We start from the raw sequence: 22050 nt of genomic DNA, 5'->3' as shown, positions 1-22050 counted from the left end.
TGAAGGGGAAAATGGAAGATAAAAATCACAGTGACTCCAGAGGGCTTTCCGAGAACCCCAAGTGATGACCACAGAAAAGCATGGGAAGGAAGCAGACATTATGTGGTTGCTGACATTGAGACTTCATTTGTCTTTTCAGACAACCCGTTCCCCAAATTCTACGGAAATACAATTGTGTAGGCTCAGACAGACCAGAGGGAATCCAAAGACATGGAAACAGCACACCAGACACGATTCAAAAGAGAATCAGCAAAAGTCATGGGGAAAACGGTGGGAGACATGAAGGCTACATTTGAGACGCTGCTGGAGATGGGAGGGTGGCGGGGGTGGGGAGGAGTGTACAAGCCTTCCTTCCCATTCTGTAACAAACAGGAGAATCTACTAGCAAATTACGACCTGGACTCCGGGAGCAAAATTATGAGGCCACCTGGACGTTTCCTAAGTTTCATGATAGGGAGGATGGGAATACACTCCTGACATACACTACATCAGCTTAACTGAACTGCCCCATGCTGATGCCCAAGTAAAATCAAGTCAGACGCCATAAAAAAGAAAACTCGGTATAAGAGTCTTTAAATGTTAAGTTGTGCAGAAATAGAAACCAAAGCATGCCAAATATGGTAATGGCATCTTTTTACAACTATCCAGGTAGATGCTAAAAGCTAAGACTGGACACCAAGCCACATGCTCTGGTGATTCTCCCGTTTGACCCCTGCCACGTCTGGTCTTACAGGACAGCTCTTCACAAGCTCCTCCCTCTCCTCTCTGATGTTAATCAGTCGCTCCAGGGAGTTACACGTTTGCTGTGAGCACTCGAGTCTGACGCCTTTCCTCTGTAGCAGGCTATGCCACGTGATGTCTGTGTAAGCCTTCACATGTACCTGAATTCACACATCCCTGGCTTCGTACGTACCTGGTGGAGTGGTTTCAATGAAAATGATCTCCATTGGGTCATAGGGAGTGTCACTATTAGGAGGTGGGTGTGGCCTTGTTGGAGTGGGTGTGGCCTTGTTGGAGTGGGTGTGGCCTTGTTGGAGTGGGTGTGGCCTTGTTGGAGTGGGTGTGGCCTTGTTGGAAGACATGTGGGGAGCACTTATGTCAGGCCCAGTGTCACTCTCTTCCCGCTGCCTCCTGATTTGGATGTAGAACTTTTGGCTCCTTCTGCAGCACCATGTCTGCCTGAGTGCCTCCATCCTTCCCGCCATGATGACAATTCACTGAACCTCTGAACTGTCAGCCAGATTGCTGTGCGTGGTGTCTCTTCACAGCAACAGAAATTCTAACTAAGACACCTGGCTTTGTGTAGACTCGACTTTTAGCTTAATTCATGTCCAGTCTCATGTGTAGCTGGCTTCATTCACAATCTAGTACCCTGCAGGTCTGGCTTCACGCATGCCTGGCTTCACGCATGCCTTGATACATGCATAGCTGGCTTCGTGCATTTTTCAGCTTCCAGCTTAATTCGTGTCCAGCTTCATGCACACCTGGCTTCACACATATCTAGTCTCTTCCAGGTCTGGTTATATGTATGCCTGGCTTCACGCATACGTGACCTCATGCAAGCCCAGGTTAATGTTCGTCTGGCTCTTGACTCTGTGGACAGTCTGTTTTCACCTCACCCTCAATGTCATTATGTCACCAACATCCTTTAGGTATAGGGAAGCTCCTGAAGCTGCCCTGCCCAAAAGGCTCTCATAGCTTTGTGATGATCCTGGTCATGACATAACGTCACCAGTCCCTTTGCAAAGTGCAGTATGTGCCAAGAGCTCGTGGTGTGTTACCTCACCAGCTCTTCCCGGGGGAATGTATTTATTATACGGTGACTCAGGGGCAGAACTTTACGATACCCTTCCCAATATATGTAAGGTGCTTAGAGAAAGGCGGAGTTTGGATCTGAACCCAGTCTGACTAATTCCTGTGACCCCCTGCCACTTAAGACTTGTTTCAAGTGTCTTGTCTCCCAAGTGCTGGGTCCGGGACTCTGGGGAGCAGGCTCCATTTTGAGTGACTCCTTCACCTTTCTGCAGAGGGAGGAAGGAACCCTCTTCCAGAAAGTGCTAGGTGGCTTCACGTCCTCCCTGGAGAAGGACTTAGGAGGACAAAGAAGAACCTGAGAGGAACCTGCAGTCAACTCGGGACAGACAGGCGGGAATTCCAGGAAGTCTTCCAGAGCCTTTCTGTAATGGACTGCACTTCAGAATCATCAAAGTAAGCAAACTCAAAACAAAGGGCCGCAGCTTCTGAATTCATAAGGGGAAGGAGTGTGTGGGTCCAGGGGTAGCCCGGTCAGCTTTCTTTGGATTTAGGGAAATCAACTCCTTTTTAGCGTTATGGCCTGCACTGCTGAGCATGAAGATCAGCGTCTTTTTAGCTCGAGGCCTGTACTGCGGAGAATACACCCTCCGTCTTTCTCAGCTTATCCTCATCAGTGCCGCCAGGCAGCTCTGCGGATGCTCATTCATCTGGAAGCTCTTCAGCATCTCCCTGCACGTGCAGCCCTGAAATCATCCTCTGCTTCAAGGACTCGGGAGTTGTCTGCAGCTGGCCAGAACCACGCTTTCCACAGGGTAGTGGTGACAAACATAAATGGTACGTGCTAAACGTGGGAGAATCGGGTGGTTTCTCTCACTGCGATTCAGCTGAGAAGGGGCACAGTGACTTCTAGGTGGACACATGAAAATGACGGGGCGCAGAAAGGCTCTACTTTCGCGGGTACCTGAACCGAGTGAAGCTCTCGCTCGCTCTGCCGCACCGAAAGTAAAACAAGCACATTCTGCCTGGAAACCCCGACTAAGTAGGAAGACTTCCCGGCCTGGAAGGACTGACCTACTATATCGTCCAGGGGTATTCTTGGGTGTCTGGGTTTACAGCGGCGGCTCTGGTGTGTGTAGTTCATCGTTCCTCTCCAGAAAGGGTTGACGGAGGCCATGAGCCACCAGATACGGCAAGCAATCATTCTTGTAAGATTTCGGTAGTCCCCATCCTCAAGCACATCCAGGTGAGGCCTGCCTAAGCTACCAGCACTGGGGGAAGCAGGAAGGCCCGAGGGACTGGATGGGTCACCTAAATGCGCGAGGTCTAAGGAGCTACGGATACACTGCCTTTCCTAGAAAATCCTTGTTCAGCTTGCACATCTTGTCACTTTTAAACTCAAATGAGAGAACTTGGCATGGTGGCAACACTTGGGGGGCTGAGGCAGGATGATGGCTATGAGTTTATGGCTAGCCTGGGTTACTCCAGCCAACCTGTGCTATGGAATGAAGCCTTGTTTGAAAAAGATGTAAAATAGAAGTCCCCTGGATGTTAATAATGATTTGTTATGTGAAAGAAAAGGCACAAAAGGGTAAATGGCACCTTTCCTGGCTTGCTCATTTTCCCAGGGCAGATGCACACACCAGACGGTGTCTGTGAGATGCCCTCAGTGCCACACGCCAGACAGTATCTGTAAGATGCCCTCAGTACCACACACCACCTCCCAATTAAAAAAAAGGAAACGGACTCAAAGTGAAAGCCGAATATGACTTGGGGAACATATATGAAGGTTCAGAAGACCAGATGACCAGAGCCAAGGAAGACAGTAACGGGGGTCAGGAGAAGCCCACTCACAGTCCCCCCTAGACCACTGGAAGCCTCTTCCACCTGTGGCTTTAACAGCATTCACGGCGAGAATTTAAGCTGAAAACGGCCTCTGCCAAAGGTTTACTCTAAGCCATGTAGCCAGGCTCCTAGAATTCCATTTAGTAGCAGACAAATGTGGTCATTTATACAGGTGGACGCTAAACACGTCCCCTGTTACTGCACATGCCATACTAGGGCTCTGGTTACGTCACCCACAATCTCCTGGAACTCAGCCACAGCCTCACGGATAAAACAGACTAAATCAAAATGCAGTTGGATGGACTGCAAATGTCCATCTATTTACTGCTTAACCAAAATCAATACAGATCAATACCAATCAATACCGATGCTCTTACTCCACACGAAGAGCGTTGAACTTACCCTTGCCATATCCACCAAGAAATTCTCGAATAATTTCCAGATGTGGTTGCTTGTGTAGATTTCTTTCATCTCCACCTCCGTATCAACATAGCAGTGATTGACGAAGTTCACATACGCAATCTTGACCTGCGCAGGTTTCAAACACAAAGGCAAGTTGGATGTTTTCACCGACGGCCTTCTGTTCTACTGAGAGATGTCATCCGTGGGGGATCCCGCAGTAGATTACAGTTTGTTTGGTCCACATGCGGGCTCCCTGCTTTCTTCCCTTTCACAGCGTCTGCCCTGGCCCAGCAAAGCCTGGAGTCTAGCATTCCATTACCCTATGCCCAGAGCTTGCTGTGAAAATCAAAGCAAGCCGAGCATCCTTGAGACACTCGGAAGAACTCAGAAGTCTCCAAGAGCAGGCTGTGTACAGAAGCAAATCCTGTCAATCATCCCATGGGATTCCTGGACTCTGAGTCAGAACCACAAGGCCCAAGGGCAAGCTTTCCTGCCTGCAGGGCTTCACAGCTGTGCCACTGAAGTCTAGAAAAAGAAATCCTCACTGGCACATGTCGTGCCGAGACTGGTCACGGGCTAAAAAGAGCCGAGACACACAGACAACCATCGTCTCCACAGCAGCTGTACGGACTGCATCCCCCAGGCGTGAACCCCCTCGGCCTTTCCCATGCCTCCTCTTACTGTGGACATACTGCGTCCCCCAGGCGTGAACCCCCTCGGCCTTTCCCATGCCTCCTCTTACTGACTGCAACCCTCTAATAATCCTACAGACGCGGTGATTATTTACTGTATAACTGTGGGCACTGGATGCTGGAAGTGCTGAGTGGCTGCTGGAGTCAGCGACACAGTTAGGAACCAATGGATCAGGATCCTAGCTCACTGTTGAGTTTGCTCAACAACCAGAACCACACCTAGCCATTGCCCTCCTGGAGCTGATCCTCCTGGGGAAGGCGTGAGAGCTAATGAGAATCAATCGGCCAGCTTTCCCTCAGAGGTGGGTGGCCATATCCACACAGCCCGAGAATTCGTCTCTGAAGCAGTAAGGCGTGAGGGGGGTGACTCCAGTAAACACAGGAAAGGCGGGACCCTGAGAAGCAACTAAACCTGGGTCTGGTGTGGCCAAGACCAGGACCTCAGATAAGGACCAAGCCCATGGTCCTCTCCTCCACCCCACCCCGCTCTGTCATTTCATCTCAGCCCACCACCAGGCATGAAGGACCCTTGGACTGAGACGTTAATGATGTCACATCAATATTCCTTCAGGTCCGTGACTGTGTTGCCATGGCGCAGGGCTACTTCAACAGGGACGGAAAACTCCCCTAACTCCTTTGGGTTTTATGTCCTTTAGAGTATAGACATATTTATGAACTGTCACACATGCCATAATAGCAGAAAAGAAAGAAATCGTTACACTGTTTGTTCCCAGAAGCCTCACTAGTAGAAAGATTTCCTCAACCAATAATCGTCCTCTGTGAGGTATTGTGTATCAAACATCAAAGCTGAAGTAGAAGCGAGGCTGAGAGACGGTGTGGGCACGGCCTCAGGAAGACACACACTCTATGCAGCATGGAGTCTACTGTGGGCTTCTGCAGCACTGGCCCAGGCTCTCTAATCAATGACTGATTCACCAATGAGCCACCAGGTTCCTGCTCAAAAGCTACAAGAGAGTCTTTCCCTGCAAGCCCACTACCATGCGCAGACTTTAAGAGACGCTTGTAGTTCTTAGTCAAAGGACCTGCCTTCCCTCTGTGCGAATAAAAACTCGGAATCTTTGTGCTCTTTTCCACTTGGCAGATTACATAGCTAAGTACAGTTAATGCCTCTCCTAAATATGTAATACCATCATAAATATTACCATGGGAGACACAGGTGACCCCCAGGTGAACTTTACAAACAAGAGTGTTCTACAGATGACAGGTGTTTGTCAGGCTGACCTCGGGGATACAGTCGTCATGGGTCACCACCCTCACGATGTCATCCAGGGGCAGGAGAGAATTGCACTTGATCTCAGTGTAGACGTTCTTCCCCTCCGTGCATGCGGCCAGCAGCTCCACAAGGGTGATGTGGTAGGCCAGGGGGCCACTCTCATCCCCGCGGGCCCTCTCGGAACACATCATGTTGAGGAGGATGGGGAACGACGCTCTGTCGTTGTAGAATATCAGCACGTCTTCACCCCCGTTAATCAGCTGAAATGCAGAAGAAAGAAGCTAGACCGCAGAAGCTAGACGTGGATCTCCGTTTACAAACAGAAACCAACACAAATAGGTGCCAAGTGACCGGCTACTGATGCTTCTGACACCAGACAGGAGAGTTGACAGAAGGGACAGAGCCAGACCCTGGGGGTACAGACCTAGAATCCCAGCACCAGGGGAGCCAAACATCTGCGTTCCTGTGTTTGTTTTTACTAAAGTAATACAGTGAGGGACTGGAGAGATGACTGAGCAATTAAAAGTACTCCCTGCTTTTGCAGAGGACCAGAGGATCTGACGCCTTCTTCTGGCCTCCTCAGGCAGTGCACTTACATGCATACACCCACAGATAAGGCACACTTACATACACATTAAAAATCATAAGGAAGTATTCACATCAGCAATTAAGTAAGCAACCTTGTACACTGCTTCAAATACAACTTTACAAAAATCTGGAAAATTCCTCATTTAATGGGAAGGCATCAGAAAATAGAACAGAGAGTTGAGATGGCAAAGAAATGAGAAGGGGCGGTGCTTAGGACATAGCTCTTCCTCATATGTTGGTGTATGCTTTGAGAGCGTCGAGATGTAGCGTATTTTATTTTCCATGATGTTATCTATTATCTACGACTGATAACAATTTTCTAACCTTGATATGAGATGTTTGGTCAGGTTTCAAATGATATATAAATTTCAATTTAGTTATTATATTTAAATCAATAAGGCAATTGATTGATGGGCTCACTTTGATAGTCCTGCTGCAAAGAAATGTATGTGCCCAAATATGGTTATGTATAATATCACAAATATTTCCTGACACAGAAGCATCCCTTTGATACACGTCACATGAAGGGCCCATGTATCTGCGTCACTGTCTGATTGTGGCTCATTCACAACCCATACGTAAAAGTCCAAGGCCTAAGATTTCTGTGTGGCACAGGAAATCAACATGGAGACATCTCTCCTTTCTAACCAGAAGGCATATGGAGATAGGAATTTCCCCAGACCCACGTGATTCCCTGGGGAATGGACTGCCTTGCAGCCGTGGGTGACGCTGCTTTGATGCGCAGTCTGCCAGCCCGCATCTGGTCGCTAGCTCTCCAAAGGAGCACTTTAGTGTCCCCAGTGAGCAGCCAGCCCACATCAACCTATCCCAAAGTGGGTCATTCATTTTCCTTCTTATCTCATTAAAATACCCAATTCCTACTGCTCTAATGAAGCCCTGCCAATCATTTTTAATTAACTCGTGTTGTTTTTCAAAGCTCTTACAAACAGTGGCAGAAAACACCCATCCTGCAGTTCAGAAACAGCAGGAACCACCAGAGCTCAACGGCTCTGTTATGTTACTAAAAATTTTTAAAGAGAAAAATTGTGTTAATTCCAAATAGTCTTGTGATCTCCTAAGATTCCACCCATTGTAGGAGCTGGAGCGGTGGCTGAATGGCTAAAAGTAATTGTTGCTCTTGCAGAGAACCGAGGTTCAATTCCCAGCACCCACATTAAGCAGGTCATAAGTATGTGTTACTCCAGATCCTGGAGATCTAACTCCCTCTACAGGCCTCCAGAAGCACCGACATGCACACATGCACATGTGCACGCACAAACACACTCATACACACACACACACACACACACATCTTTTAAGTTAAAAAATCACCCATTATTTAACAGACCCAAATTCATTACAAATCAAACAGAAAATCTCTGAAGACAATCCTGACGTCAGGCTGTCCTGTGTCACCTCATAGTACCAGGGTAGACCCTACCAGCGCTTCAGCAATTGCTTCGGAGGTCTTCCCCTGCTCTGAGCTTACCGTGCACGTCTAGGCCAGCTCATGTGAAGCTGGTGAGACACAGACGGAAAACCTACCTCAGTCATGACCATATCCTGGCATTTCTTCACGTATTTGCCGTCTGCTTTCACGATGGTCTGCAGGAACCTCAGGTACTCCACATGGCGGCCGTGCGTCTCGATGCAGTGCACGAAGTGCTGCACGACCCTCTCGCTGATCTCGTTGCACAGGTGGTAGTTGTTCATGAAGATGTGCCGCATGGTTTCCGCCTCGAGGAGCTGAGCAGAGGGGTGCGCTCTCGTGACTGTGGTGAGATCACCCGTCTAGTTCCCTGACTGCCATGGACCTTGTGACGTATGGGAAGCCACCATGGACTACCCGGGCCTCTCTTCCTTCACTGACCACTGAAGGAAATCTGCCTCACAATGGGGCTCAACTGGAACAAGGAAGTCGGCAAGTACACGACCAGCAACTGCGTTCTTGGGGATAATTTATCCTTATTCCAACGTGCCTCTTCCTTGAGATCTGCTTTTTTATCATTTTGTAAGCACATGGAATAAGCATGTGTGCTGTGTGCACAGGTATGTATGGTGAGGGGTATATGTGCCATACATGTGCAAGCAGAGAGCAGAGCAGGATCCTCTGTCACTCTGCATCTTATTCCCTTGAGGCGGAGTCTCTCACTGAACCAGCAGGCTCCTGTGGTCCTGTCTCTGCTGCTCACCACTGGTATCACAGGCACACAAGGCTGTACCTGGCTTAGGTGGGCACTGGGGATCAGAACCGAGGTCCTCACACTTCTACAGTGAACGCTCTGCCTACACTCTTTTAACAGACCACAGTTAATGCAACCTTTGAATATTCAGTTTTAGCTCTTGTGCGTTTGTTTTTGGTTTGGGTTTTATGGTTCTGGGTCCTGAATGTGCTAGGTAAGCTGTCTCCTGCTGAGCTGTACCCCAGCTCCCATGTTTAACTTCTAAAACCCTTACTCTAACATTAAATTGTATGTTATAAATGAAACTGTTATTGGCATATAAAACTTGTCTGAATTTTCAAATGACTTTAAGAGTTTGTTCTGAGGAAACACTCAGTTTTATGGAGTGAATCTCAACAAGGGGAAAATGATGCACAAAAGTCGATAAAATTCTTTTCACTGTGCGGTCAAACCAGTGCACACACTGCCGTAATGTGGGGGGTCAGACCGGTGCACACACTGCCGTAATGTGGGGGGTCAGACAGGTGCACAAACTGCCGTAATGTGGGGGGTCAGACCAGTGCACACACTGCCGTAATGTGGGGGGTCAGACCGGGACACACACTGCCGTAATGTGGGGGGTCAGACCGGTGCACACACTGCCGTAATGTGGGGGTCAGACCGGGGCACACACTGCCGTAATGTGGGGGGTCAGACCGGTGCACACACTGCTGTAATGTGGGGGGTCAGACCGGGGCACACACTACTGTAAACGTTAGGGCCACCACGATACTTACTCCAGGAGTCAGGAACAAGTTGAGATGCTTGTGAAGAAGAACTTGATTCTGTGGATTCCCCCGGCAGAAGTTTTGCAGGAAGGTGTGGGCTAAATCCATCACCTCGTTCATCTTTTCATCATTCTGTAGGTGAAAGGGCAGCGCGTGACACTGAGAAACAGAGGATGGATTTACACAAAGCCGCATGCCTCCACCACGGATGCCCGTGTGCATGCTCTGTCCCATGCTCTCCTTTCTCTACACTCGCTGTGTCTCTATACCCCTTCCATCTACTCCTGTCCCTTCATTTCCGTGTTCTAGACCTTTCTCTCCTACTCTTATTGTTCCTGTCTGTCTACCCCATTCCTCCCACCCTCTCCTTGTTACACTTCCCCTCTTTCTTCCAGACTTTCTCATTACCCTTCAGTGCCTACGCTAACAAAAATGTGAATTAAAAGCCTACTGAAGGATGGGAAAGTTTCAATGGCGCCTCTGCACAGAACAGTTATTTCTTACGAAGGGAGAGGGGGCTTCTGACAGTGGAGAACCCAGAAGACACATCACTAGCGCTGGAACAAATCGGAGCCACATGTGCTTGCGAGGAAGCTCTACACAGAAATTAGAACCCCTCCACGTTCCCATCGAGGATAGGAAACTGAACCTAAGCATCGGAGGAAAGGGGGGACTCTCTTCAAAATCACCAACAACCTACAAGAGAGCTCAGGACTGAGAGACAAGCAGACAGCACAACCAAGCCCAGAGTCTGCAGGCTTCTACCACAGACGATTCTATCAGCAGGACACGGGGGGGGGGGGACATGGTGTGTGGGATTCGGGGACAGTGTATCATGCTTCCTCCTAATTTGCAAGGCAGGAGTGGGGTTGCATAAAAGCTCACACTTGTGCATAGGAAACACAGAAAAGAATTCAAGGATGCTGGGCAATGCGGGGGGGTGGTTTAAACAATTAAGGGGGAAATATGACTTGGTGATCCATTTCAATTAGATCTATTTGAATGGAAGGAAGACAGTAAAGGGGCAAACCTTCTCATGGGGATCTGCAGAAGGGAGGCAGGAAAGGAAGGAGCAAACCTTCTCATGGGGATCTGCAGAAGGGAGGCAGGAAAGGAAGGAGCAAACCTTCTCATGGGGATCTGCAGAAGGAAGGCAGGAAAGGGGCAAACCTTCTCGTAGGGGATCTGCAGAAGGAAGGCAGGAAAGGAGCAAACCTTCTCATGGGGATCTGCAGAAGGAAGGCAGGAAAGAAAGGAGCAAACCTTCTCATGGGGATCTGCAGAAGGAAGGCAGGAAAGGGGCAAACCTTCTCGTAGGGGATCTGCAGAAGGTCCAGCACCACCGAGTGAGCCCCCATGTTCTTCAGCAGCCGCTGGTGTTGGTTACGGCACTTCTTGTTCTGCACACAGAGCTTACTCAGCCTAATCAAGATCTTTAAAGAGATGAAGCACCACATTAAACACAGCGAAGGAACACACACATGAGCCAAAACCACCTGTGTGTGAACAGGCAGAGAAAGCACGCCCGTCTGCTGACCTCCTTGACGATCCGGTAGTTGTTGCCCTTGTTGCTATCGATTTGTGGGGTCTTCGTGCCATCCTGCACCGGACTCAAGAGGTTGGACTCCTAAAAGAAATAAAAATGTAATATATATTTAAAAAATGTAATACATATTTTTAAAATGTAATATATATATATATATATATATATATATATATATATATATATATATAAATCTCAGTTATCTGGCCTAGATGTTGTTTGTGCTTATTTTGTTGCATCTAAATTTTCTCAGCTAGAATGAGCCATGTATACCACTCTAACCTCATAAAAACCAAGTTACAAGATGAGTAGATAAGTAACATTGCTGTGCACTAACAAGTGGAAACCAAACTACAAGGCTGCTGTACACACTGCTAGTGTCTAAGTGTGTGTGTGTGTGTGTGTGCGCGCGTGTGTGCGCGCGTGTGTGTGTGCGTGTGTGCGTGTGTGTGTGCGTGTGTGTGTGCGTGTGTGCGCATGTGTGTGTGTGTGCGTGTGTGTGCGTGTGTGTGTCTGTGTGTGCGTGTGTGTGTGTATATGTGTGTGTGCGTGTGTGTGCGTGTGTGTGTGTGTGTGCATGTGTGTGTGTGCGTGTGTGTGTGTGTGTGAGTGTGTGCTACAGGCTATCGTAGTTTTATGAGGGGAAGCAGTCAAAATCAAGGGCACACGAGCCATAATTCCATCATCAAAGATAAGCTGTAATGAACAAAGGGCAAGAGTATCACATCGAGATACATCTCAGGGAAGAAAAGGCCAGCTTAGCCCTAGGATGCTCTGCCAGGTTACCGTGACATCCTTAAGAGTCAAACTTGGAGCAGATCAAGTGTGTACAGGAAAATGAAGACAGAAAAGTAGAAATTAAATTAAAAATAACATTTCAAATTACTGTATTCACAAGACCTATGGAGAATTCTGAGACACCAAAAATAAGTAATTATGATAACCATTCTCTGATACATCACGTTAGGAAAGAAATCCAGAGCACGTACACATGTCAAATATCACCTACTGGAATCACCACATTAAAAAGTGCCTATTAGCAACACTTGTACGCAGAACACTCATGAGACTCACTACGTGCCTACACTAGCCTACCGTGTAGGCCAGAAAAAGTCAGCCATCTAAGAAAACGTGAAATCAGAGAAGTCAGCTGAATAGGCCTTGCTGTTCAGGGAGGGAGAAAGAGCAGCCACAGTCAGACAGCATGACTCGAGCAGCCCAGGTTTAAGGCCAGGTCTTCAAAGACGAACACTGTCCGGCTGAGGAAGAGGGGTGCATGAGTGGGCAGCGGAGAGAGGTTTCCGGAAAAGTCAGAGGTACATCAGTGAGCGCAGCTGGAATTCTGCACGGGGATGGTGAGCACCGATTTACAGACGCACAGAAGTGCACTTGGGATCAATGTCAAGTTCAAGTGGGGTAAACCTCCCGGATGTTGGTGGCGTCGGGCTCCCTTATTCAGTGGGGACTGCGATGTAGCCCAGGAAAAAGTAACAGAGATCCATGAGGCCAATTAACACCGCTTTGTTTGTCCTGAGCTGTCCTTCTTACGGTGCTCCGGAATCAGTCTAAGAAATTAGAGCAAATGTTCCCCCATTAGTCCAACGAAGCGGACGGAAGGTTCTGTGCCACAGAAGGGTGCAGTCAGTCAGAAGCCAGCGCCACCAGTCAACTGGACATTCCTGCTTTGCTCCTTTCCTGGCAAACACTGTGCCCAAACTCCTGGTCTGAATCATTGCGAAGCATGAGAACCCTGGAAAACACAATCCCTAGCATCACCTGCCCGGACTGCCTCTCCTGCGTCCCCCACCCCCAGAACTGACCTTCTGAGTCAAGGGCTTCAGAAATCCCATCTCCCTGGGGGTCTCCTCTCCCTACTTCATGTCCATTTACTTCATAAGCAGGTTCAGCCCTCTACGACCTCTCATCTCATTCAAAGAGCAGGCAGGTTGAGGTCACCAAGGTTATTCAAAGTTGGTGCTCATCACAGCAGACTTGATCCCCAGACACTTTTCCCACGGAGGAAGCAGCCAGGCCCCACCACAGGAACAGCATCAGGTACTCCTAACCACCCGAACCCTTCTGCATTCGACTGTAGTGTGCTCCCATTCTCAGTAAGCCTTGCTCTCCGTGGCTACCGTGACACGCTGCTCCTTGCTGTTGACCTCACTAACCTAACCTGGCTCCCCGTGCTTCACTGTGACATGCTGTTCCTCGCTGTTGACCTCACTAACCTCGCTGTTGGCCTCACTAACCTGGCTCTCCGGCTTCACCGTGACACGCTGTTCCTCGCTGTTGACCTCACTCTGCCTCTTCGAAACAACTGGGGTCACAAACAATGGGACAGAGTGTCACTCAGAGTCTTTAGATTTTGGAAAGGTGGATTGGGGCTGCATTGCCAGCTGTCACCCTGACTCCAGGAGGGGCCTGAGGGCAGCACAGCCTCCACTCCAGGAGAAGAGAAAGGACACACGTGAGACACTGTCGGCCAGACAAGAGTCCAAGAAGAGACCAGCAGAGAGCCCTGCCTTGTCGGGGAGACCAGGCAGGAAGAGCAGGTGACCAGCTCCATAGGAGTCTCAGCTGGAGAATCCAGCCAGAGTTTCCGGTTCCTACCAAAAAGGATTCGTGGAAGAGAAGCAAACATTGCAAATTCTAGAATTGTAATTAAGTTTCTTTTTTCTAAGCTGAGCGTCCTATAATTTCAGCCCAATAGAAAAGGGAATCTAGAGCAATCAGGAGATTGAGGAAAGCCTGGGCTACTTGGGATGCTATCTCAAAAGAAGAAGGAGAAGGAGGAAGAGGAGGAGGAGGAAGGAAGGAAGGAGGAGGAGGAAGGAAAGAGAAGAAGAAGGAGGAGGAGGAAGGAGAAGAGGAAGAAGGAGGAGGAGGATTCTCTCTTCTGATCACAAAAGTGGAGCCTGTATTTCATAAGCCTGTATCTCCATGAGGCCATTTCATGTGGCAGAACAGCTCATATGAACCACAAACTCTGCAAAGTTCCTCTTGCAAGCCTGGCAGACAAGGACCTCAGGAAAAAGCAGTCGCCTCAGGCTGGGGACACAGTCCCCCGGGAGAACCCTTGCCTGGAATGTACAGTTCTGGGTTCAAATCCTAGCACCAATAAAAGGGGGGAAAAGAAAAATAACACTGGACAAAGCTTTACAAAAAAGTATGGTCTTTAGTTTTCAAACCAAGGGAAGAGACAGAAAAATGTTCAACTCTGTAAACAAATTATGAAGAATAATTATTTTCATTTAAAGTTGCCAGCAGTCAACAAAAGAGGGATATTGGAGAATGCAACAAGCAATCCTTTTTAATTTCAGAAAATAAATCAGTGTAACTAAGCTGAACAAAAACATCAGCCCACAGAACATCTGGATAAATCCAAGGCTGGGATCGGGGAATTCAGAACCACGCCAACTATGCGGCATGGAAGGACAGTTGGGTTTTGTTTTTATTCTGAAAGGGCTTTAAATAAAGATGTCTCAAGATTTTGTCACCCCAGAGAGCAGAAATTGATGGTGTTCATGATATTCTACACAACATTAGACCCAGGTCAGTGATCAAATCCACAAAACCCTAAATTCACTCTAATGACAAAATACTGGGAAACTGCAAGGTGTAGGCGCGTTACTTATGCAAGACCCCAGTGCTGAGCAGGCCTGGGCAGATTGGGGGCGGCGCCATGCTTGCAACACAGATCCAAATGCTGTTTTTACCATCGGCTACACAACCTAAACTTCCTTCTTCTAGGCGAGTATGCAAAGCCAGCTGATCTCTCGGGGTTAACCGGATTGTAAGCTTGTAAGCACACACTGTATGAGCCAGGGGCTTCAGAATCAGAACAGAGAATGGATTGGCATTCATTAATGGCGATCCAGCATCTAAAATCTAAGCGGGAACATCCAGCTTTTAAAACAGGACTTTCCAGATCCTAGGATGGGAACCATGACGTACACACAGCCGAGAATGCTAACAGTTCTCTGAAAGCCTTCTCCTCATCCCATCCCACCAGTTTCAGGAGCTGACCCTCAGCAGAGCCGTCCAGTCCACACAGCCTCCTGCTCAGCCTCCTGCTCACCACTGCATCCAAAGCCTCCTCTTTAGGAACCACTTCTTAACACAGTGAGCTACACCATTATCCAGCCGGCCTTCCCCAGTTCTAGCGGCAAATGCCTGTCCCCACACTCTACAAACTATGAGGAAAAGAGTAACGGCCAGTCTTTCCTATTTTGTTAGTCAATCCTGATGGGGGAGAGTCTTCTGTTTTGTGTTAATTTCATTGGTTAAATAAAAAGACTGCCTTGGCCCTGATAGGACAGAAAATTAGGTAGGTGGAGTAGACAGACAGAATGCTGGGAGAAAGAAGCCGAGTCAGTGAGTCGCCATAATTCTCCCACCCAACACAGATGCAGATTAAGATCTTTCCTGGTAAGCCAGCTCGTGGTGCTACACAGAATATTAGAAATGGGTTAGATCAATATGTAAGAGCTAGCCAATAAGAGGTTAAAACTAATGGGCCAAGCAGTGGCCTGGGTCTGAAAAAGCCTGGGATACAACCGGACTCGCTGAACATAGCAGACAATGAGGACTACTGAGAACTCAAGAAAAATGACAATGGGTTTTTGATCCTACTGCACGTACTGGCTTTGTGGGAGCCTAGGCAGTTTGGATGCTCACCTTACTAGACCTGGATGGAGGTGGGTGGTCCTTGGACTTCCCACAGGGCAGGGAACCCTGATCGCTCTTTGGGCTGATGAGGGAGGGGGACTTGATTGGGGGAGGGGGAGGGAAATGGGAGACGGCGGCGGGGAAGAGACAGAAATCTTTAATAAATAAATGAATTTTAAAATAAAGAATACAATTTCCGTGTAATTATTTCAGGGCATAAGCTAGCCAGGCGGCCGGGAGCTAGGGTGGCAGGGAAGCGGCCCGCAGCTCCCACTACAAATCCGACTTCACTTTAGCTGCCACTCAGAAGGAATGTCTCCTCACCACCACCCCTGCAGACCCTCTTCAGAGAGCTGAACAAGAACTCCCGCAGAGCGACGAGGTCCTCCACCTCCATCCTCAAGGGCAACGCCAGCAGCTACTTAGGAAGATGTCTGACAGGTCACAGAACGAGTAATACCCACAGATAAGCATGTCTGGCCTTGCATGCAACATTCATTTGGACCACTGTGGAGTCTTGGGTGAGTTTTCTGTATCCCTGGAAGTGTGTAAGGCTTCTTGAGGGCTTGAGCTAGGATTCACAACAGGTCCGTGACAGCTAGAAGATACCTTGCTTCCAGGTTCCCTTCAACCCGGGTCCAAATTCCTTCCCCACAATTCCTTGTCTCTCCACCCCATCAACAAAATGGCAAAAAGTGTGTCCTAGACAGTTTCCTTTTCTCTAGGTTTTAGGAAACACAAGGAATATGTTTGATTTATAGACTTTTGTTCATTTTAAACTGGATTTCATGTACCCCAGGTTGGCTTCACACTTCCTATGTAGCCTAACATGGCCCCACACTGATCTTCCTGACTCAACCCTGAGTGCTGGGACTACAGGCTTTTGCCACCACACCTGAACATTGAACTTATCTGGGTGTTCCCATTAGATTACTGCATTTCCTGTATCAGAGTAAAGAGCTACCATGCTTCCAAAATTAGCCTAATTAGATAAATAGCTGGATTCATTGACCCCAAGTTGTACTTTTACTAAAATTGGAACCTTCTAGATCAGTTCCCTGTTTAATGGTGACACGGAACCATAAAATTATTTTATTGCTACTTCATAACTACAATTTTGCTACTGTTACGTGTCGTGGGAGCTCAATTCATTTAGCCAATGACTTTTGGAACGACTTGGCATGGGTATGGTTTTCTCTGGAGGTGGGACAATAAAATGGAGGAGAAGGGTCATGCACTCTCTCTTGGGTGGTCAGAGCTGGAGCAAGTCTTGCAGTTGGTCCTCATCACCCAGGTGGGGCAGCAGCATCTGCGTTAGCAATGGTGTCTACTTTATTCAGTATTCATGAGTTTCTTTTTCCATTGCACCCCTTAATAAATTGTTAATAGACTTTTGTGGGTCCATACTTCAGTTATGAATTGTAATGTAAAATGTACCGGTGTTCCAATGATCTTGGACCACCCCTGTGAAAGGCTCACTCAACCCCAAAGGGGTTTTGACCCACAGGTTGAAAATCACTGATCTAGAAGATTCGTTATAATCTTGAGAAAGCCAACATATGAAGGACCTTAAATACCTGGTCAAACAAACAGAGAAGTCAGGTTTACTGTCTGTTCCTCCCTTATTGACAAGTTGTGCCTGTGTCTCTCTTTGTTTGAGCCCAGACCTTTACTTCTGCCCTTATAAACTCAAGATGAGAACTCTATCCTTGCGTGGTCCTAGGATTGTGCCCAAGATAGACTGAAGACAACTGCTGGATCTACAGACTCCTATTGCTCTGGGCTTGTGTGGTAGATGTCCTTTCCACAGGGGCAAAGACAACACAGAGATATACATTAACCACCTACAGGAAGTTGTCATCAACCTAGCTGTTGTAAGGAACAATAGCCTGTCAAATCAAAACACACACACACACACCTTTCTACAGAAACACAGTTCTACAGAAACCAAATGATACATCATCATCATCATCATAATATGAAATCTTGTGGGTTTTGGTTTCTTCAAGGCTGTTCTAGGGTCTCCTGTGTCATTTTCAAGGCTGAATGGTATGTGGACATCCCCAAGGATGCTGTTTGAAAGGGACTGACATTATTAGGAAGTGTGGCCTTGTTGGAGGAAGTTTGTCCCTGTTGGGGTGGGCTTTGAGGCCTCTTTTGCTCAAACTTCCATCAGTGTGACTGTCAGTTTTCTGCAAAATGAAGCACTCTCATCTCCATGCCTGCACAAGATCCCAGTCATGATGATAATGGACTGAAACTCTAAAACTGTAAATAAGCTGCCCCAATTGAGGGTTTTCTTTGTAAGAGTTGCAATGGCCATGGTGTCTCTTTATAGCAACAGAAAACTCTAAGATAACCTATAATTTCACTAATGTTTCATCTGCTCACGAGAGCTACAAAATCACCTTCAAAGCTTGTGAGGCACGGAGACCAGCTGAGGAGCTGGATCTCTGAAGTCAAGGTGGGATGGGAGGTAACCTTAGGAGGGATCCTATTAGTCTTCGGATCTTGTGCGTTCAACTGTCTTAACATTATCTCCTCTCATTTATGGTCAGTTCACACTCAAAGGTGCTTCATAGTCTACATCTTCTACCTGGGTTCCCTGATGGTCCCCAGAGGTTGAGAATTTGCAGAGTAGAGACTCCAAACTCATATAAACCCAAATTCAGGCCAAAGCAGTCAGATAAGCTCAGTGTCAAATAAATGGTCTTAGGGTTTCAAAGTAATCAGCAGCTGGGAGCCACAGGACAGTGGATGCCTCAGAAGATGACCTGAGTCATATCTCTGGCCAAGGGAGGAGCTATGACACCCTGAACTACCCAGAATGTCAATACTAGATAGCTATCCAACCCTAGCTCCTTATAAGATTAGTACAAGGATGATATGTGTTGCTTTTGTTGGTTGATTATTTGAATTTTTTGACTACAGAGAGATATTTGACTCTGAGGCTAGTAATATAAACCAACATAAAAGTATATTGACTTCAAATTTTGAGTCTAAGGATATGCTACTTTAGAAAAGAGGTTCTTCTTTTGTTTCCACAGAAGATGAGAACCTATGGATTTCTTCCAGGCTAACATGGTTTGATAGAACAAGCAACCCTCCCCCCCCAAAAAAGGTCTCCATGAACCCTAAAAATACTTCACCCAACAAACAGCAGGAAGCAGTTTGGAGAAAACTACACCCAAATTCCTAAAATGATTGTTTATAAAAGTTTGTTTTCATTTATAGGAAATTGATTATAAATGATTAAATGATCACAGTCAATCTCTTTCTAAAATGGGGGAGATATGATATAAAGATGAATACTTTGCATTAGTATGAACCTTGGTCTATTAATACAAATTTAAGATCGATTTGTTACACTGTGTATATGTATTTCTGCTCTTGTTTAATGTATTGTGTTTGTGCAACTCATTTAAAAATGTAATATATAATTAAGAAATATAGATTAATAGTCATCTATAATAATCAAACTTTAACCATGTCAGTTAAGTTTTCTGAATATACAAAAATATATTTCAGATGAGTAGGTAATCTTCAACACTTCAAAGACCTACATAATATGGCATTTAAGATGTTTTAATAATTTGACTTTTCTTGATAGTGAGAAATGTCTGCTTCTGGCAGCACCAATTACTTCAGAGAGATTGGTGGACATTAAAGAAACTCATTATGGAATTTGCCTTCGATGTGACAAAGCTAGCCATTTGTGCAAGAAACTGCTCTTAAATGCTTGATGGCATTCTGTATGAACTGGACATGCAGGACCCACAGAAAATGACTGCTGAACTTATAAAAGATGGAAAGGTCCTTCAGGATTCCTGCTTCACAGAAGAGTCTATGAGATACTCTGCAGGACACAGAAGAAAGTGACTAAAAAACTGCCAATATAGGCTAACAGTCTTTCAAATTTTCTGTTTTGTGGAAAAAATCTGACGGACACTATTGGCCTGTAAGCTAAAGATGGATGCCACAATATTTGCATGACTGTCCAGACAGTGAGATGTCTTTGTCAATTCTAGAGTTTTGGAAGCTGCTTACAATGCACTTCCCATTTACTTAGATGATGTGGGATTCCCCTCCATATGCTGTGAATACCATTGGTTAATAAAGAAACTGTCTTGGACCTGCACAAGGAATAGAGGTATGCAGGGAAAACTAAACTGAATGCTGGGAGAAAGGAGGCGGAGTCAAAGAGAAGCCATGTCCCCATCAGAGATAGACACCAGAACTTTACCTGGTAAGCCACAGCCTTGTGACGATACACAGACTAATAGAAATGGGTTAAATTAATATGTAAGAGCTAGCTGATAAGAAGTTAGAGCTAATAGGCCAAGAAGTAATTTAATAAAAGCAGTTTCTGTGTGGTTATTTTGGGAGTCTGGGCAGCCAGGAACAAACAAGCAGCCTTCCTACTACACTTAGGTAATATTATATCCTTCTGGGGTTTTTTGAAGAGTTGAAGACAGATAGTTATAGCTTTCCTTAGTTATAATAAAAGATAAATTAGATATGAAGCTTTAGACTCACAAAGATAGGATAGATGATAGAGTATTTTCCTTAATTTGTCAAATGTAAATTGACTGAATATTGTAACTATAATTCTTTCTTGATAACTGTTTTGTTATATGTAATTTTACTAAAAAATTTTACTAAAAATTACATATAAGCTAAAAAAGGAGTTTTTAATAGGACAGAAAAGGGGAGATATTGTGGGATGTGTATTGTTTTTATTGGTTAATGAATAAAGCTATTTTGGCCAATGGCTTAGCAGAGTAAAACCAGATGGGAAATTCAAACAGAGATTGAGAGAGAGTAGGTGGAGTCAAGGAGATGCCATGTAGCTGCTGAAGGAGAGAGAAGGATGCCAGAATAGAACCTTACCCAGTAAGCCACAGCCTCATGGCGATACACAGATTAACAGAAATGGGTTGATTTAAGATATAAGAGCATCTGAGTCATTGGCCAAACCGTGTTGTAATTAATACAGTTTCTGTGTAATTATTCAGGTCAGGGTGGTCAGGAAACGAATGAGCAGCTTCCGTTTATACATAATAGAGAGCTTTCTGATGAAGAATAAAGACATACGTGCTTAAAAAGTTAGACTAAGTGGGTCCTGAAACAAGACAGAGTTCCTGAGGAAAACTGTCCATTCTAGAAATTCTAGAAATAGTACAAAGTCCGCCTTAAGTTTAGATCAGCACAGCCCAACTCCAGTCCCCCTGCCCCTTGACAGCACAGTGGACTCGGCCTCTCTTCTGTGCTGAGAAACACTGTAGGCTAAAGCACTACAGAACTGAAGGCTAACACACCACAGTGGTCAGGACGAGCCCACAGCATCCCTGACACACCTAAGGATGGTTCACGGAGGAAGGGGGACTGTAAACCAAGCTTCAGCAAGAGAAGATGAGCGAGCTCATCCTCCAGAGGCAACACAGATGGGCTGTGTGCTCTGCTGGACACAGGGTGGGTCTGGTTTCCAGGGAACTGCTCTCCCCATTCCCACAGAAACTTTTCAAAGGGCACTGGTGACAATGGAGTGTTTCTGTGAAGATGCCCAGACTACACCCTACAGATGTCAACAGCTGTCTCTGTGAAGATGCCCAGACTACACCCTACAGATGTCAACAGCTGTCTCTGTGAAGATGCCCAGACTACACCCTACAGATGTCAACAGCTGTCTCTGTGAAGATGCCCAGACTACACCCTACAGACGTCAACAGCTGTCTCTGTGAAGATGCCCAGACTACACCCTACAGATGTCAACAGCTGTCTCTGTGAAGATGCCCAGACTACACCCTACAGATGTCAACAGCTGTCTCTGTGAAGATGCCCAGACTACACCCTACAGATGTCAACAACTGTCTCTGTGAAGATGCCCAGACTACATCCTACAGATGTCCACAGCTGTCTCTGTAAAGATGCCCAGACTACACCCTACAGATGTCAACAGCTGTCTCTGTGAAGATGCCCAGACTACACCCTATAGACATCCACAGCTGTCTCTGTGAAGATGCCCAGACTACACCCTACAGATGTCAACAGCTGTCTCTGGGAGTGCCCAGACTACACCCTACAGACATCCACAGCTGTCTCTGTGAAGATGCTCAGACTACACCCTACAGACGTCCACAGCTGTCTCTGTGAAGATGCTCAGACTACACCCTACAGACGTCAACAGCTGTCTCTGGGAGTGCCCAGACACACCAGCAGTGGGACCCGAAGAAAAAGGGATTGCCACTGCTTCAGGCACAAGTCACAGGTCTCTTTGGAAACTGGGAGAAGAGAGAGACAGATCGCCAAACAATGGCAGCCCCTCGTTTAGACTGCACCCTCGAGCATACCACTCAGTTTATTCCATTTCCTG

At 46.7% G+C, this 22050-nt stretch overlaps 1 protein-coding gene across 1 annotated transcript in view; it reads right to left on the bottom strand.

The window, feature by feature from the left end:
• Itpr2 (inositol 1,4,5-trisphosphate receptor type 2) overlaps positions 1-22050 on the bottom strand; it is a 411976-nt gene that overhangs the window by 209191 nt on the left and 180735 nt on the right. Inside the window, exons 27-32 of the mRNA XM_075982281.1 lie at positions 11001-11090; positions 10771-10896; positions 9473-9595; positions 8059-8259; positions 5934-6185; positions 4000-4125 (exon numbers count right to left, since the gene is read on the bottom strand). Of these exons, the coding sequence (XP_075838396.1) occupies positions 4000-4125; positions 5934-6185; positions 8059-8259; positions 9473-9595; positions 10771-10896; positions 11001-11090 (918 nt within the window). The remainder of the gene's footprint in view (positions 1-3999; positions 4126-5933; positions 6186-8058; positions 8260-9472; positions 9596-10770; positions 10897-11000; positions 11091-22050) is intronic.

The sequence above is a fragment of the Microtus pennsylvanicus genome, chromosome 8, assembly GCF_037038515.1.
Source record: "Microtus pennsylvanicus isolate mMicPen1 chromosome 8, mMicPen1.hap1, whole genome shotgun sequence".
NCBI lineage: Eukaryota > Metazoa > Chordata > Mammalia > Rodentia > Cricetidae > Microtus > Microtus pennsylvanicus.
The sequence above is the reverse complement of the archived record's forward strand: the minus strand, read 5'-3'. Positions and strand labels throughout refer to the sequence as shown.